At 38.1% G+C, this 14,067-nt stretch overlaps 1 protein-coding gene across 1 annotated transcript; it reads right to left on the reverse strand.

Annotated features, from left to right (window-relative positions):
- Positions 1–1,095: 1,095 nt before the first annotated feature.
- On the reverse strand, positions 1,096–9,166 carry xab2 (XPA binding protein 2). The gene is made up of 19 exons (XM_069148869.1): positions 9,034–9,166; positions 8,726–8,874; positions 8,289–8,412; positions 7,968–8,165; positions 7,487–7,621; positions 7,228–7,392; positions 6,934–7,078; positions 6,693–6,844; positions 6,440–6,559; positions 6,203–6,334; positions 5,547–5,678; positions 5,296–5,409; positions 5,016–5,178; positions 4,724–4,914; positions 3,820–3,942; positions 3,537–3,708; positions 3,191–3,317; positions 2,938–3,047; positions 1,096–2,811 (listed from the first exon to the last, which is right to left on the reverse strand). The coding sequence occupies exons 1-19, from the start codon at positions 9,067–9,069 to the stop codon at positions 2,750–2,752; spliced, it is 2,550 nt and encodes an 849-aa protein (XP_069004970.1). The 5' UTR covers positions 9,070–9,166; the 3' UTR covers positions 1,096–2,749.
- Positions 9,167–14,067: the final 4,901 nt, after the last annotated feature.

Consider the following 14,067-nt stretch of genomic DNA (forward strand, 5'->3'; position numbering starts at 1 on the left):
ATACAAGTATTCTGTTAAATAGTTACTATAATACCACGATGTACAAATAGGCTAACCCATAAAACCTTGAATTAAAGTTTAACATGATCAAGAGAGGTAGGCCTATTATCAGAACAATTAAATTATCTGTTACTACACAATAATAAAAAAAAATACAGTTAGGAGACATCGGAGGACTGAATATTTGCACGTTAATCACTATTTGAAGTGTTAATATGTAGACAGTATTTTAATATACTGTGGCTTGTTTAGCTGATGATAATTATAGTTGTATTTTATTCAATGTTGGGTAGTTCGCACAAAAAAACAAAAAAAAACACTCAATCAACTCTGAGCACAACGATTCTTTTTCAACTCCATCTACAATTTAGTACAGTGCATCATATTTAATGAGCTTATCTCATGTTTTGTAAATAAAATTGAAGTGTAGTTGAATGAAAAGTGCATTTTAAGTTCAGTAAGTATAGTGAATGGTAAGTAAATCCTTGAGTTAAGTTACATCAAAACTGTAGGCTACATATATACATGCACTTCGTTACTTAACAAAGGCTTGACATTACCTATAGTTTCTGTCTACTATGAGGTGACATGGTTGATAAAAATTTTTTATGGCCGTTTAAACACTGCTAATGAAAAATACATTGAACAACTATTTCTCATTGTCCTGGACTATTCAAATATAAGTTTGTACCTTATAGACTGCTTCAGGTGGATGACCTTGGTTCAACAACACAGCATAATGGGCCCTGTAGTGGACAAACATCCATACATAGATGACCTTGACCCCTGACCTTTTGCTGATGCAAAACAAAAAGATAAGATCATGAAGCTTCCCATTGCTGATTTTTGAAACGCTATTTTGATGTCTTGTATTTGATATTTAGAAAAAACACATTAATCAAATTGTTTGGGACTTTTCTGAACATATTAAATATAACCATGACACTCCATCAATATGCAAAATAAATGCAAGGCATATGATGGTCACATTGTCAAGGAAGGATGTAATTAGAGCAGAACTATTCACATTAACTTCTGATTAAGTAATGTTTGAGTTAAAGGCTTGTGTGGATCAGCAACAACGTCAAACACTGGCAGATATAGGCATGTTTATGTATCTTACAGCAGGTTGCAGTATATACAAAAAAAAATGCAACAAGAGGAACAGTAAACATACTTGTATTTCATGTAAATTTGCAGAAAAGGAGGAAATTCAATTTGTTAATTAATTTAGTTGTTTGCTTCCATTTATTGTTCCAGTTTCTTTCCAATTGTTTTTGAAGTCATGTTTCCAGTTGCAGCATCCACTGGAAAACAGAAATCTCAAGAGTGCCCCATCACATGATGTTCAAAGTTCCAAGGGCTCATCAAGCACCCCGCTGCAGTAACTTTTTAAGAGGATTACCTCTCAGCTATTTTAATCTAATTATGAAAGAAAAAATAATTCCTAGTCAGTGCTTTTTCCAGCTCTCGATCACTCTGAATGGTGGGTTGGCAACAACTGAAAGCACAAGTCCTTTTCCATTAAACACACATTAATCTTTAAAGTAATTCCGTCAGCATGGTTTGTACATAAATTGTTTGGATCCTTTTGATATATTCCAGCACATCTGAATGGAAGAGTTTTTGCACGACTATACAGCAAATGTAACATCCTGAGACTTGAATGCTCCTATTTCATTAACTGTTACTTTAAAAAGAAACCAAACACCTAACCCTTTTTCTAGAGCAGTGTCCTCAGTCAGATAAAAGCCAGTGCATTTAACAGGTATAAATCCATTTTTATTACAACTGCATTTTTAAGTGTATAGAAAGTTTCTGCGATACAAAGAGACCAGCTTGCCATAGCCAGAATGGCTGGTGCATAACTCTCAAACACTGTCAGGATATACCTTTTGGCAATAGGAAAACTTGTATACAAAAAACTGATGGTTCGCAGGAGGACCCTCCCCAACGCTAGCTAAATCACATTTTTATAGCATTACCTGCAAACTAAAAATGAGCAGTGAGCCAAATAAACCGGCAATTAAAACAACAGAAACCAACAAGGATTAGGCACTCTTCCTAATCAGCATTTACTGATTTGTTAAAAAGTTAACACAACCCTCCCATTGTTCAGTCAGAAGTATTTGATAGTATTTGTACCCATACAACTAGAGCATTAATATTTGGATAGTGTGGGGGACATTTGTCCAAGAGTTATGCAACCATTTCAGAAACCCTAAGCTTTGCGAGACTCACCCACCTACTTGTGATCCCCAAGCCAACAATGCAAAGCTTGAATGCTCAGCGCCACTTTCTAATGAATGCTCCCTGCTGAAGAAACTGTGCTCCTCCCCTTTGTTTTCTAGGGCAGAACTTCCTGACAGAGAAACATCTTTGCATTTATTAGGGGTAAAAAAGATTTTCACTTTCACTTTCACAACAAACTGTTGTTGAGAAATAAAGTCACATCATATTAGGCTTCAGTTATCATGTACCACAAACTAATAACAGACAAACGCAACTGCTTATAGTTGCCCAATTACCTTGAGTCTCGTACTTCAGAGACTGACACCATGTGGCCAAAACTAGCATCCTTTATAGACTTTACTACAAACATAGACAAGAAAATATACAGAAGGCACAAATGCTGCCATTCTGACTGTTTCACTTGTGACACAATTATACAAATTTTAAAATGGAGCAACTGAATGACTACAGGCGAAATCATAAGTCTGCATCTTTGCAAAACTCAGTGAGTCATCTTTCAGTCATCTTTAAGCCCTCCAAAGACTGCGGTGGGGACGCTCTTCTGTTCGAGCTGCACCTCTGTAAAGGCCAACAGTACAAGGCAGTTAGTGCGTGCATTTTCATGCATAAACATGTCTACACAAATTGTTATTAACCCTTTTTAAAAATGTTTTTTTTTTTTTTTTTAAATGAACTATCACTCACCATCCGGTCCTTGGTCTTCATCGTCATCCTCATCATCATCATCAATGTTGATCTCATCAGGATTGGCTTGTTTGGCAAGCTCTGCCAACTCACTGCGAGAAGTGTCACTCCTGCATTAAGATGAAGAAAGTAAGACTTGTATGTCTGTATGTCTGTATGTATGCATGCATGTATGAAAGTCCAATTTTGTAAAAAGCATAATTTCTTCCAAATACTTTTCACGGGAGTTAAAAACAACAGACGAACAACAAACCTGACAAAGAGGATCTTCTCTTTGGGCTTGGGTTTGTCCTGCTCGGCTTCTGCAGCAAGCTGCTGTGCTTTCTGTTCCAACATCTTCATATCATCAATTCCCATCTGGCCTGGAGCAAGATCTGACACTAGACACAAGACAAACACAAAGGTCAGTAAAAACATATTACTTCATTACTACCTGTGTAGTTCTGGGGGTCAAAGATTTGGGGCAAATATGGAGTATGTGTGACTACCATTTTAATATAACTTCAAATATCTGCAACTATCCTATATGGCCCACACAGAGCACTCATGGTACAAGCCCATAATGGATGACACTTTTAGGATAGTCCAAGTTCTCTCACCAGTGCCTGTGGAGCTTGTTGTGGCCTTCAGCATCTGGGAGGACATAAAGTTGACCTGCGTGTTGTATGTTGCCTGGACACTGCGTTTGATCCTCAACATTTCTCTGATGGTGTCCTCGTTTCCATGGCGGATCTCAAATTCTTTCCAGGTCTGCCAGAAATGAGCTGTCACCTGAAATAACAAGGTTATAAATACATCGAAAAGCATTATTAAATATGTCCACACCATTGATAAAAAAAAAAAAAAAGGACATTTTGTTCAGACAGAGGTGGTTTCTCTCACCCTTGGGTCACAGATCTGGGAGCAGTAGGAGTAGATTGCTCTACCCCGATCAATCTCACCCAGTTTACTCTCCATATCTGCAAATCGCAGACACATGTCCCTTGCATGCTCATCAGGAAGGACCTAAATACATTACAAACGGTACAACTCAGATTTCATGTATTTCAACACAACAGAATAATTCATTAGGACAAAGGATCCAAAATATATTTTTGGCCTGCAAATTATTGTTCTTGGGAAGTTTAGTGCTGTGGAGCAACTTTGGTTGAGTAGCTGCAGGTAATCATTAATAATCCCAAGATCAAGATAATCCCAACATTAAATGATTCTGTTTTGTGCAGCATAATACACTTGACAGGAAGGAGGTAATATCTGGCACAAGAGTAAATATAAAAAATAAAACAGTTGTGAATTATTATTTATAGCAAGTTTACAATAAATCACGGTATTTATTATTCTAAAGAGGGTGACAGCTCTTTGAATATTGGTGTTGTATTTGTATAATAAACTTTAAAAACATATTTTTGTCTTTATATTTTGAACAATATTGTCAGCTTTCATATCATTAAGGAACAAAATGAACAGATAATGATTGGTTGTCATTATTGGCCTTGGAATTTCATGATTGTGCTTCCCTAATGTGTTATTGACAATGTTCCTCAAAAGGCTTGATCTCGCACTTTGAGCTTGTTAAGAATTTTCTGGCATAAAAATAAATTAAATTAGGCTAATCTCATTTTAAGCCTGGGAGGAAAATACTACAAATAATACTGTGATCCTGCAAAAGACAGAGTAGTTTTATGGCACTGCTTCATAGTGAACCCTGTAATTTTGAATTTGTAGAAAAACTGTTAAAGAAGAAACATTAGGTATTTTGTGAGAGAAAAGAAAATTGCTACTGTACCTCAATAGCCTTCTGGTAAATCGCTCTGGTATGTGTAACTCCATAAATTTCAGCTGCTCTCTTGATGTAGATATTAAACATATGATGTCTTTCCTGAGTTTCTACAGCCTGCGTTGCTCTTTCATAGACAGCCATGGCGTGTCGTGCCAATCCATACTCCTCCTCCAATTTGGCATACAACAGATAAATGGCTGAAAAGTCAGGCACAGTGTTTCAGTGCATTTTATAAATAAAAAATAAACACAATGCAACATAAAACAGTTGTCAATATAATTCTATCAAAGCTACTTACTCTTGGCAAACTTGGCAGGGCAGCCATCCAGGGCCTGTTCAAATAGATCTCTGGCTCTCTCCAGCTTCTTGCCCCCATATCGATCAATGAACTTGGTGAGGTAAGTGTTCCAGATGTCATAAACATTTGGCCACCTGAAGAGAGCGATACCACGCTCATATGCCTAGAAAGGTAACGGCAAAGACATGAAAGAATTACTTAAAAGTGTGAAACATTGAGCAAGGCAAGAGTACGTTTTGAAAGTAAATGGAGGTTTAGTTGATTAGTTGCATGTTATTACTTTAAAGCTTTCTTCAAAGTAGTTGTGCTCTTCAAGGAACATGGCATAATTGATGATGATCTGTGGAGTGGCGATGCGGAGATCAATAATGCGATCATACACTGCTTTTGTAGACTGTGGAGAAATAAAAGGAGAACGGAGGAAGTAGGTTAAACTTCTTCAAACAACACAAAACAACATACCGAGACCAATACTAAATATTGAGTTTATCTGCAATGTATCAATGGCTCATATAAAATACAACTGTATACCTGGAACGTGCCAAGACTCTCCTCCAAGTCTGCCAACATAGACCAGACCTTCAAGGACTTGTAGACTCGGTTTTGGACCGGCTCAGATGCATCAAAGTACTCTGCTTTCCTGGATGGGATGGCTGTAGCTTTCTATGATTAAATCATTAAAATAAATAGAAATGTACAGTTACATTTGCAATATAGAAAAAACATCATGCACAAATACATACAATGAAATACATAAGTGGTTTCATATATTCTTTGCTCAAAATTGCCATAATTCACAAGCGAGGACTTGCAAGTGTTGCTACTCAATGGCAGTTATTTAGGACCTGCTCCAAACTATTTTGCTGTGAATGCTCTAATCTCCTCAGGCCCTTAACTACAGTGTGCTCAGTCTCAAGTGAATATCTGAACAATGTCTCAAAGGTTCCGACAAAGCAACCAACATGCGAACCCGAAAGATTATTTTGACATGTAGCTTAACATCTGTACTGCATCAGTTTCCATGTGTTCATTTTGAAAATGTGCTTTCAAAATAACAGACGAAGACAGATGTTTGCCAGTATTATTGTAGTTTCTCGACCCTGCCACTAGATGTTGATAAACGTCCACTTTAAATGGTGCAACTACTTCACTGATTGTACCAGAAATAATACCTGCAGATCTCTTACCCTCAGTATGCGTAGTGCCTGTTCGTAGTTCTCATGGCGGAGCTCCATCTCTCCATATTCACACCACACTGCAGCAAGGTCATCCACCTGCTTGTAGTTCACCTTGGTAGCCTTCTCAAAGATCGTCCTGGCCTGAGTTACAATAGGTAAATACAGGACATATTAAGACAAAAACAAATCTAATATAAAAGGTCAGAATGTTTACAAAATCCCTACGGAAAGACATCAGTGACTTACGTCATCAAGCTGCTCATTTTCCTCGTAGAATTTAGCAAAGGAAACCCAGAGAGAGTGAGGCTTCCCTGTGGCCTTCATTGGATCCACAGTCTGTACTGCCTCGGTGTAAGTGTTGATGATCTGCAGAGAATATAGTGCGCATGGATTGATCAGTAATGCAGTACATAAAGACAGTGTCACCCGTGTGCGTTTTGTTAAATGTGTGCACTGTCGCTGTCCAAACATTATGTATGAAAAGACATCAAAAACTCACCTGCCGTGGATTACCCTCATACAGTTTTACCCGCTTGTGCCACTCGTGGACATTGTGGGGGTTTTGCCTCAGTAGTACGCTGTTCAACAGGAGGGGCCGTCGGGCTATCAGCTGCTCAAAACGGGCCAATCTAAGCTCCAGGTCTATGTCATCTGGGAGGAGAGGGACAAAGAGTGAGGCGGGCAGGACGAGATAGGTGAATGCAAAGAACGTGGATGAATATTCACGAATCCACACGCACCATCTTCATGTTGCCCCATCTCAGCATTGGTCTCCATCTTGGCAGCGATCATGCTCTCTTCAAACTGGGCGTAACTATCAAACACTTGTGTGAAATCCCTTACTGTCACCACTGTAAGGATGGCCTCCTCATACACATCACGTGCCTGGGAAAATAAAGACAAGTAAAGAAGTCATTGTGAGTCAATCCTGCACACAGTAAATTCATGGGAATGGAAGTAAGTGTTTTGGTTAAACATCTTTTAGTCAGTAAAGTGCTGAAGGTATAAAAATAGAAGTTATTGAGGGAACACACTTTCTCAAAGTGGCCACTCCTGATGTAATAGTCAGCCAACGAGCACCAAAGTCTTCCAAGTTGGTCTGTGAAGCGAGTGAGGCCTCCTCGGATGATGGCTCCAACGTTCAGGGAGGTCACCTTATCAGGATTCTGGGAGATCAGGTCGCATAGTTCATGCCACAGCTGTACAAGAAATAGATGACAACGAAGAAGGGTTTATGAATTTTCCCACTCAGCTTGAAAGACGGAGGTGCTTGGTATGAGATTAAAATCTTACTTGGTAGTTAGACTTGCCCTCTTTGGACACAAAGCTTTCGTCATTGACGACAGCTGCTAGTCGCAGAGCTGCTTCATCCAAGCGGCCAACAGACCGTAAGAAGTCTATGTATTCCTCAGCGTTCTCTGGAGAAAGCTACATTATAAAGTAAGTAAGAAAAAAAGTAAGACGATAACATTTTGAGACATTATCACGGAATGTCAAAAAAAATGTCCACCAAAATTTTGACAGCTTTCCTTGAGTGTTAGAAAAATGTGTGTATCACTTCGAAATCGTTCCTAAAGCTCATATTATATTAGAGCCTTACATAATATGCTGATGAAGCTATTTGGCTAATTATTGAAACATCCTCAATACTAAAAAAATTTAGGCATTTACAATTTACAGGGCTCAGCAATACAATATGACAGTAGAAGCTGTCCAAGGTGTCTTTTGTAACATCCTAAATAATAGCTGTTGAGTAGACCTGGTCGGTTCTCACCTTGAGGTACCTGCGGTACACCCGGATGGCTGTCTCAGGCAGGGGCAGGTTACGGACAAAGCGGAGATACAGAGGCCAGATGCGTGGGTGCTGAGTAACAGGAAGAGCTCTAAGCGCACGGTCAAATGTTCGCCGACTTCTTGTGATCTTGCACTGAGACACAAGTAACTGGCAGTAATCGAGCCATATTCTTGGCATCTAGTTTAGGGAAAGACAGGTTGTTAGTTATAAGCACAACCACCACAGACCACAAGGTAAAGGTGTATTTTTTTTTTTTTTACTGTGAAGTCACTCAGTGTTGAGTTCCATAGGAAATATTACCTTATGCATGAACACCAGTGCCCTTTCATGGCAATTATTGATCTCTTCAAAAGTTGGTTCAGTAACACATTTCCCTTTGACTTGTTTCCGTCTCTCTCTCAGATAATTGTACCACAGTTTATAGCTGTTAAAGGGGGAGAAATTGTTGTTCATACGAGTTTGATCATGCAAAAAGAAAAAAGCTGTTGCAGACTTAATGTGTCCATGTCGACACCTTAATCTATATCAGGATCAGAGTACATGTCTCTTACTTTGAAAAAAAAAACAACAAAAAAAGCACTTTAAATGCATTTTACGACAGAAAAATAGTTGATTAAAAAAAAAAAAAAAGTGCCAAAAATAGCGTAGCATGTTTAAAATGGGAGTTGCAATAATACTTTTGGGTTTGCATGTAGCAACGTCCTCGTGTTTTCTTTGAACGTCGCCTTGTTATTTACCTGCCAGGCAGCTCTTTCAGGGCCCGCTCATAAATCATGTTCAGGATGGATTTGGGTCCATTCTGTTTAAACTCGATGTAACGCATCCAGCACTTGACCGAGTACGGATTCCTGATGATCTCCTCTTCGTAAGGCAGATCGTCATCTTCCTAACAGACGAGACATCACAGCAGATGGGGAGACTTCAACCTAAACTATGAGAACTTTCCGAAAGAATTGCGTTTGCTGAAGCTAACATTTATGGCGCGCTTCCTACTTATTTTGAACATACACGAATAGAAAACAATATACCGTATGCGGTGACTTACAAACATAACATCAGGTTTTCCATTTAACGAGGGCATTTCTTCGTAGGAAGAATGATTGTTCCAAATAACAGCAATACTAACTTTAGCAAGCTATCGTTAGCTTGCGTACTCAAAACGTGCAGTCCGCAGTACAACTTCCGGTGGCTTTGTCACAGAGTGCGCAGGCGCGTTAAGGTACAAACTACAAACCGTAAAGTTTTTGTAGTTCGGAAGTGGTGTGACGTACGCGTATGCCCCGAAAGATATTTTTGGATACTTTCCTTTCTTTTGCGAACGAATTGATTTATATAAAATGTCTAAGTTGTGCTCAGCCTGATATTAACAAAGTTGCTCTCTTTAAATCGCATTACTTAAGGTCAAATGTTTTCATGGAAGCGGCGTTAAATTAAACATGAAACATAAAGTGCTGCGCAGCACTGCACATTCGTTCAGCTATATTTTAAAAACGTAAAAATATTTCTGAAGTACATGTGCGGCTATTAGTGATGGTGAGATGAAGCCTCATGAGGCATCGAACCACTTCAGCCAATTGGTTCGAGAAAGGGTTCATTTCTCGAAGCTTCATGTGCACACGAAACCACCTACTGGCCAAGTGTGTAATCACAGGCAGCTGTATCTGAACCACATGTGATGCATTGAATGTTTGTGTCTGTTATGGCTGTTGGGAATGACTATGAATTACAAAAATGTATGACCAAATAATTTCTGTACATAAATTATCACATATGTGCATAATAAAATATTTTTTGAATGTATTCTGTGTGTGTAAATTTTCCCAAAATGGTAGTATCATATGATATGGCAGGTTGTGTAATAATGTTTTTCTGTCACTTTAGGAAAATGGCCTGGGCTTAAGCAGGCAGAGGACAGTGAAAGTGCTTGTGGAACTAGCAAGAGGGGACTGAATATGCTTGTGTAACTTGGACAATGATGTACAGGACAGGGGACATTTTATTCATTTTTATTCAGAAATAACAGTTTCTCAACAGTTTTTGGTTTTGTGGATGTCCACATGTCAGAAGTAAGGCTAACAGCAGCCACCTTTTCCACTTTAGCCTCAGCCTTCTCCTTAGCTGACTCATACTTGGCCTCCACCATGGCCTTCAGAGCCTCAAGGAAAAAATATATAGTGCTGAACTGTGAGACACAATAAAGTACTCATTTGTTTCATGCATGCACCCATACATACCTGCCTTGCAGGGAGAACATAATTAGGATCCAGTTTGGACACAAATGCCCTGAATCCAACATCATCCACAATACTGAAGGGCTGTGTGTCCTTCACTATCATGGAGACGAGGGCTTCATCCAGCTCTTGTTTTCTGGTGGCTGGTTAAAAGAGAATAAATACAGTGTCTGTTACCTGTCTTTATTTGCACAATAAACAAAAATGAACAGGGAAAAATTGTGATGGTGCATTTGTAATATTGTAATGACTTACCTTGGCTGGGTGAAGCTCCAGTTTCCTCCTTATTCTCATGCAAGGCACGGTAATGCCTCAGCATGGATGAGGTGTTGTTATTGTACCCCAACTCCTTGGAGCACAATAAACACCTCACCTTTGAATAAAATAAGAAACTGTGAAAAATACAGTTCTTGATAAGCAAACCTAATGTGTCTGAAATAGAGTTAGATTTAGCTTATTAGGAGTTATCAAATCAAAGTGTTCCCACACAGGGGAAATCCTCCTCTTCCTATCTGGCTCCATCTCTCCTCACTCTCCTACATCTCCAAACTATCTCTCTCTCTCTCTCTCTCTAACTTCTCCAAACTATCCAAACTCTCAACTGACCGCAACTCTCCACCAACAACCCACATTTTGAACGGAGCCTGAGGGGTCTATATTGCTGTCAAACCTCCCGGCAAAATCTGAACCACTTCCCGAAGCAGTCACGTGGTACAGCCGGGCAGCGAGGCTTCGGACGTCATCATTTTTTGGCTCCTCCCCTAAATGAAGCAAGCCTCGACACACGCTTCGAGGAAACGCCCCCTCCATTACTCGACACACGCTTCGAAGCGTCGGCACATCTCGTAACATCACTAGCGGCTATGTAAAAGCTTTCTGATAGGTAAAATCCTGCATCTGACTGAAACTGAAATGTCTAAGTGTAAGCTGAATACTTTTCTTTAAATGATGCATAGCTCTGCTGGCGACTGTTTTTCTGACCACAAGAGAGATGTTCGTGTGGCTCAAATGTGCTCTGCGCAAAACAGCTGGTCATTACAGTATTACTCTGATGAGAGACACAAGGTATCCTTTTCCAGTAACTCTATATGAGCCTATACTTGGAAGAAATCATAGACTGTATGGAAGAAATGCAACATGTCATTTCGTCTTGCATATTAATCATGTTGATATATTTGTTCATGAAGCCATCACTAAATTATTATTTCTTTTTATAGAATAAAATAAAAAATATTTTATAATGAAGCTATCTCTGATTGTCTTGTTTTAGGATGAAATGTTTATTTACACCAGTAGCATTCATCACTCATTATCTTAATTATTGTTCATATAACTTGATTAACCTGCTACACAGCAAATTCACATCTTTGGAATAAACTCTCTCCGAGTTCAAATCAACTCTTTTTTGCTTGGACATGTGAGACCATGGAATACACTCTCAAGCAGAGTGAAAGTTACTCTTTTCTTGGAGTTGATTTTTAACACTTTTCAGGAGATGAACCTCTTTGGGAGTTATTTTTACTTTAACCTTAAGTTGTGAATTCCTTCCAGTGTGAAGAGTCAACACTTTAAAATGTGCACTGTTTGACATTCATGGGGTTAAGATTTCATCACACTAAAAAGGGTTTTAAGGTATTACTGACAAGATAAGAAAATATTTGTCACATTTATATTTGACAATTATATGTAATGTGATTATGTAGTGTGCAATAACTACTGCAGCATGAGTTCTTTGCATACCAGCTTGCAATGCAATGTATAATGTCCAGTGATTGCTATATATCTTATGTTCCTACCTTGTACACTTATGGTTTAGAATGATAGCCCCATTTTATTTAGCATTATGTCTTCATTTAAATATTAATAAACAGCATGTTTTAACAAAACTAAACATATTTTTTGCCCATCACTTAGATTGAATTTGGCTGCTTTATTATCAAAAGTTACGAAGAAATAACAAAAGCATCTTGGGAAATGCTACTGGGCAACAAAGCTGTGCAGTCAACACCAGGAGTCGTGTTGAATCATGCTCCTCAACACTCAGCGAATGAACACCAGAATATTACCCCACTAAAGAGTAAGACTGAACACGAGCTGGAGTCTCACTTAGAAAATGAACTTCCAAAATCAAAACTCTTTGTTTAACTTTGTCTAAATGTGCTGTGTTACAGTAAAAGTGTGCTGCAGCAAACCTTCATGTGTCTTATTGCTTCCAGGCAGAGATAGTTATATTTGAGTAAAAGCGACACAGAGATGTACTATTGTCAATATCTAAAACTTTTTAACAAAAAGTATACAGTTGTAAAAACCTATAACAATGTTTGACACTATTATTGTGTGATTCTTTGGTAATTCCTGAGAGACATCTGGGCAGTTTGTAATTTATTTCAGGATTATGTATATGGCATTTTATTTTGGGGCCTTTGCCAGCAATGTCTCAAAACCAAAGTCACATAGTTTTTCAAGGTCACTGAGTGTGCATAACAACAACACCATTCTATGAATCAAATTGAGCATGGGGATAAAGATCTTTGATATCTGAGTGGGACTTATTATAGGTCTTATCTCAGCCTGCTTGGCAAATGGTTTAGTCCTTTTAAGGCAAGGTGTAACACCACTTGAACTTTATGGAAAGGGCTTTACATTCAGTTTTATTAGAGGAATACAAGATGTGCCAGTGTCCTGCAACTTTATACCAGCGCCACTTGCTTGCTTCTCCAAACATATTTTCTATTTCTGTCTGTGAACACGTGCATTTGCAGGGGTCAGTAGAGAAACCTCTCATTATAAAATTAAGAAATGCTTCTTCAGTAAATCAGAAGCTAAATTTATTTGAGTAAATTATTTATTGGAGCAAATTAGTGGTTTAAACACCCACACATATTTTGGGACATACTTTGGACATTACACTTACGTTTTTATGAGCAGAACTAAAGCTAAAGCTCTAGTGCATCTCCATAAAACATAGTGCTGGATATTATTTGAAATACTCCTCAAAATGAATATATGTTGTGTGGGGAATTTAAAATTACTATTTAAATTTATTCAGTTTTACTGCATTTCAAAGATTTTAGATGTGGACAACCTCTGACACAATACCAATGACATTTAATGGTATTTTACAAGGGCAAAGAGTTTATGGGTTCAAAAAGTGATGTCAAAGCACAATTCCCTGAATAGATTATTTATTAAATATTTTTCAAGTGGAAGTAATTTGTATATTTTATTTATTTTTATATATATATATATTTGTTTAATGTGCAATAAAGCAATTCACAGCTATTCTATTTGCCTATTTTAAATTTATAGTCTTTGTAAAATAATTCTTATTCTGCTTAGGGTTTCCTTGTATATTTATTTTTTTGATGGTTAAGCAATTGTGTATCTCAAACACAAAAAAGCAGACTAAATCTGCAATGTGACGAGATGGGTCTTAAAATGACAGGGATGCTTGATCAAATCGAGGGGCGGACTATTGCTGACTGGGCAGTTCCAGCCTCTATAAAAGCAGCAGCTTCAGTCTCCTCTCACAACTGACAGGCATCCCACACAGGTTAGTGTTTTGTGTGTTTACACAAACCTAATTATCTTTTACTTGCTACTACCCATTTCATGCGTGTCTTGGTTGTCATGTTTTTTATGTTTAGTAATCTTTCAGGAATAATATCACTGATCAGATATGTTATTCTCTTGGAACAACTCAATATGGAATCCAGAATTTTTTTTTTTACAGAGAATCGCCAATTCTATTTTTGTATTGATTAAAATGCATTAAATTTACTGGCTAGCTTTAGAAATAGTTTTCAGTGATATCGCACTTGTAACTGAGGCAATTGTACAAGTTTACA

The sequence above is a fragment of the Embiotoca jacksoni genome, unplaced genomic scaffold, assembly GCF_022577435.1.
Source record: "Embiotoca jacksoni isolate LCO1_2020_lvr unplaced genomic scaffold, fEmbJac1.0.p SCAF_15, whole genome shotgun sequence".
Taxonomy (NCBI): Eukaryota; Metazoa; Chordata; class Actinopteri; family Embiotocidae; genus Embiotoca; species Embiotoca jacksoni.

What these genes read in the sequence shown, in the direction of transcription:
- xab2 (XM_069148869.1), bottom strand. Translation starts at nt 9,069, where the DNA reads ATGCCCTCGTTAAATGGAAAACCTGATGTTATGTTT. An exon ending in CCCAGATCTGTGACCCAAGG is followed by an intron (nt 3,709 to 3,819) that starts GTGAGAGAAACC and finishes TTGTTATTTCAG; the next exon opens with GTGACAGCTCATTTCTGGCA. An exon ending in TGAAGACCAAGGACCGGATG is followed by an intron (nt 2,812 to 2,937) that starts GTGAGTGATAGT and finishes TGGCCTTTACAG; the next exon opens with AGGTGCAGCTCGAACAGAAG.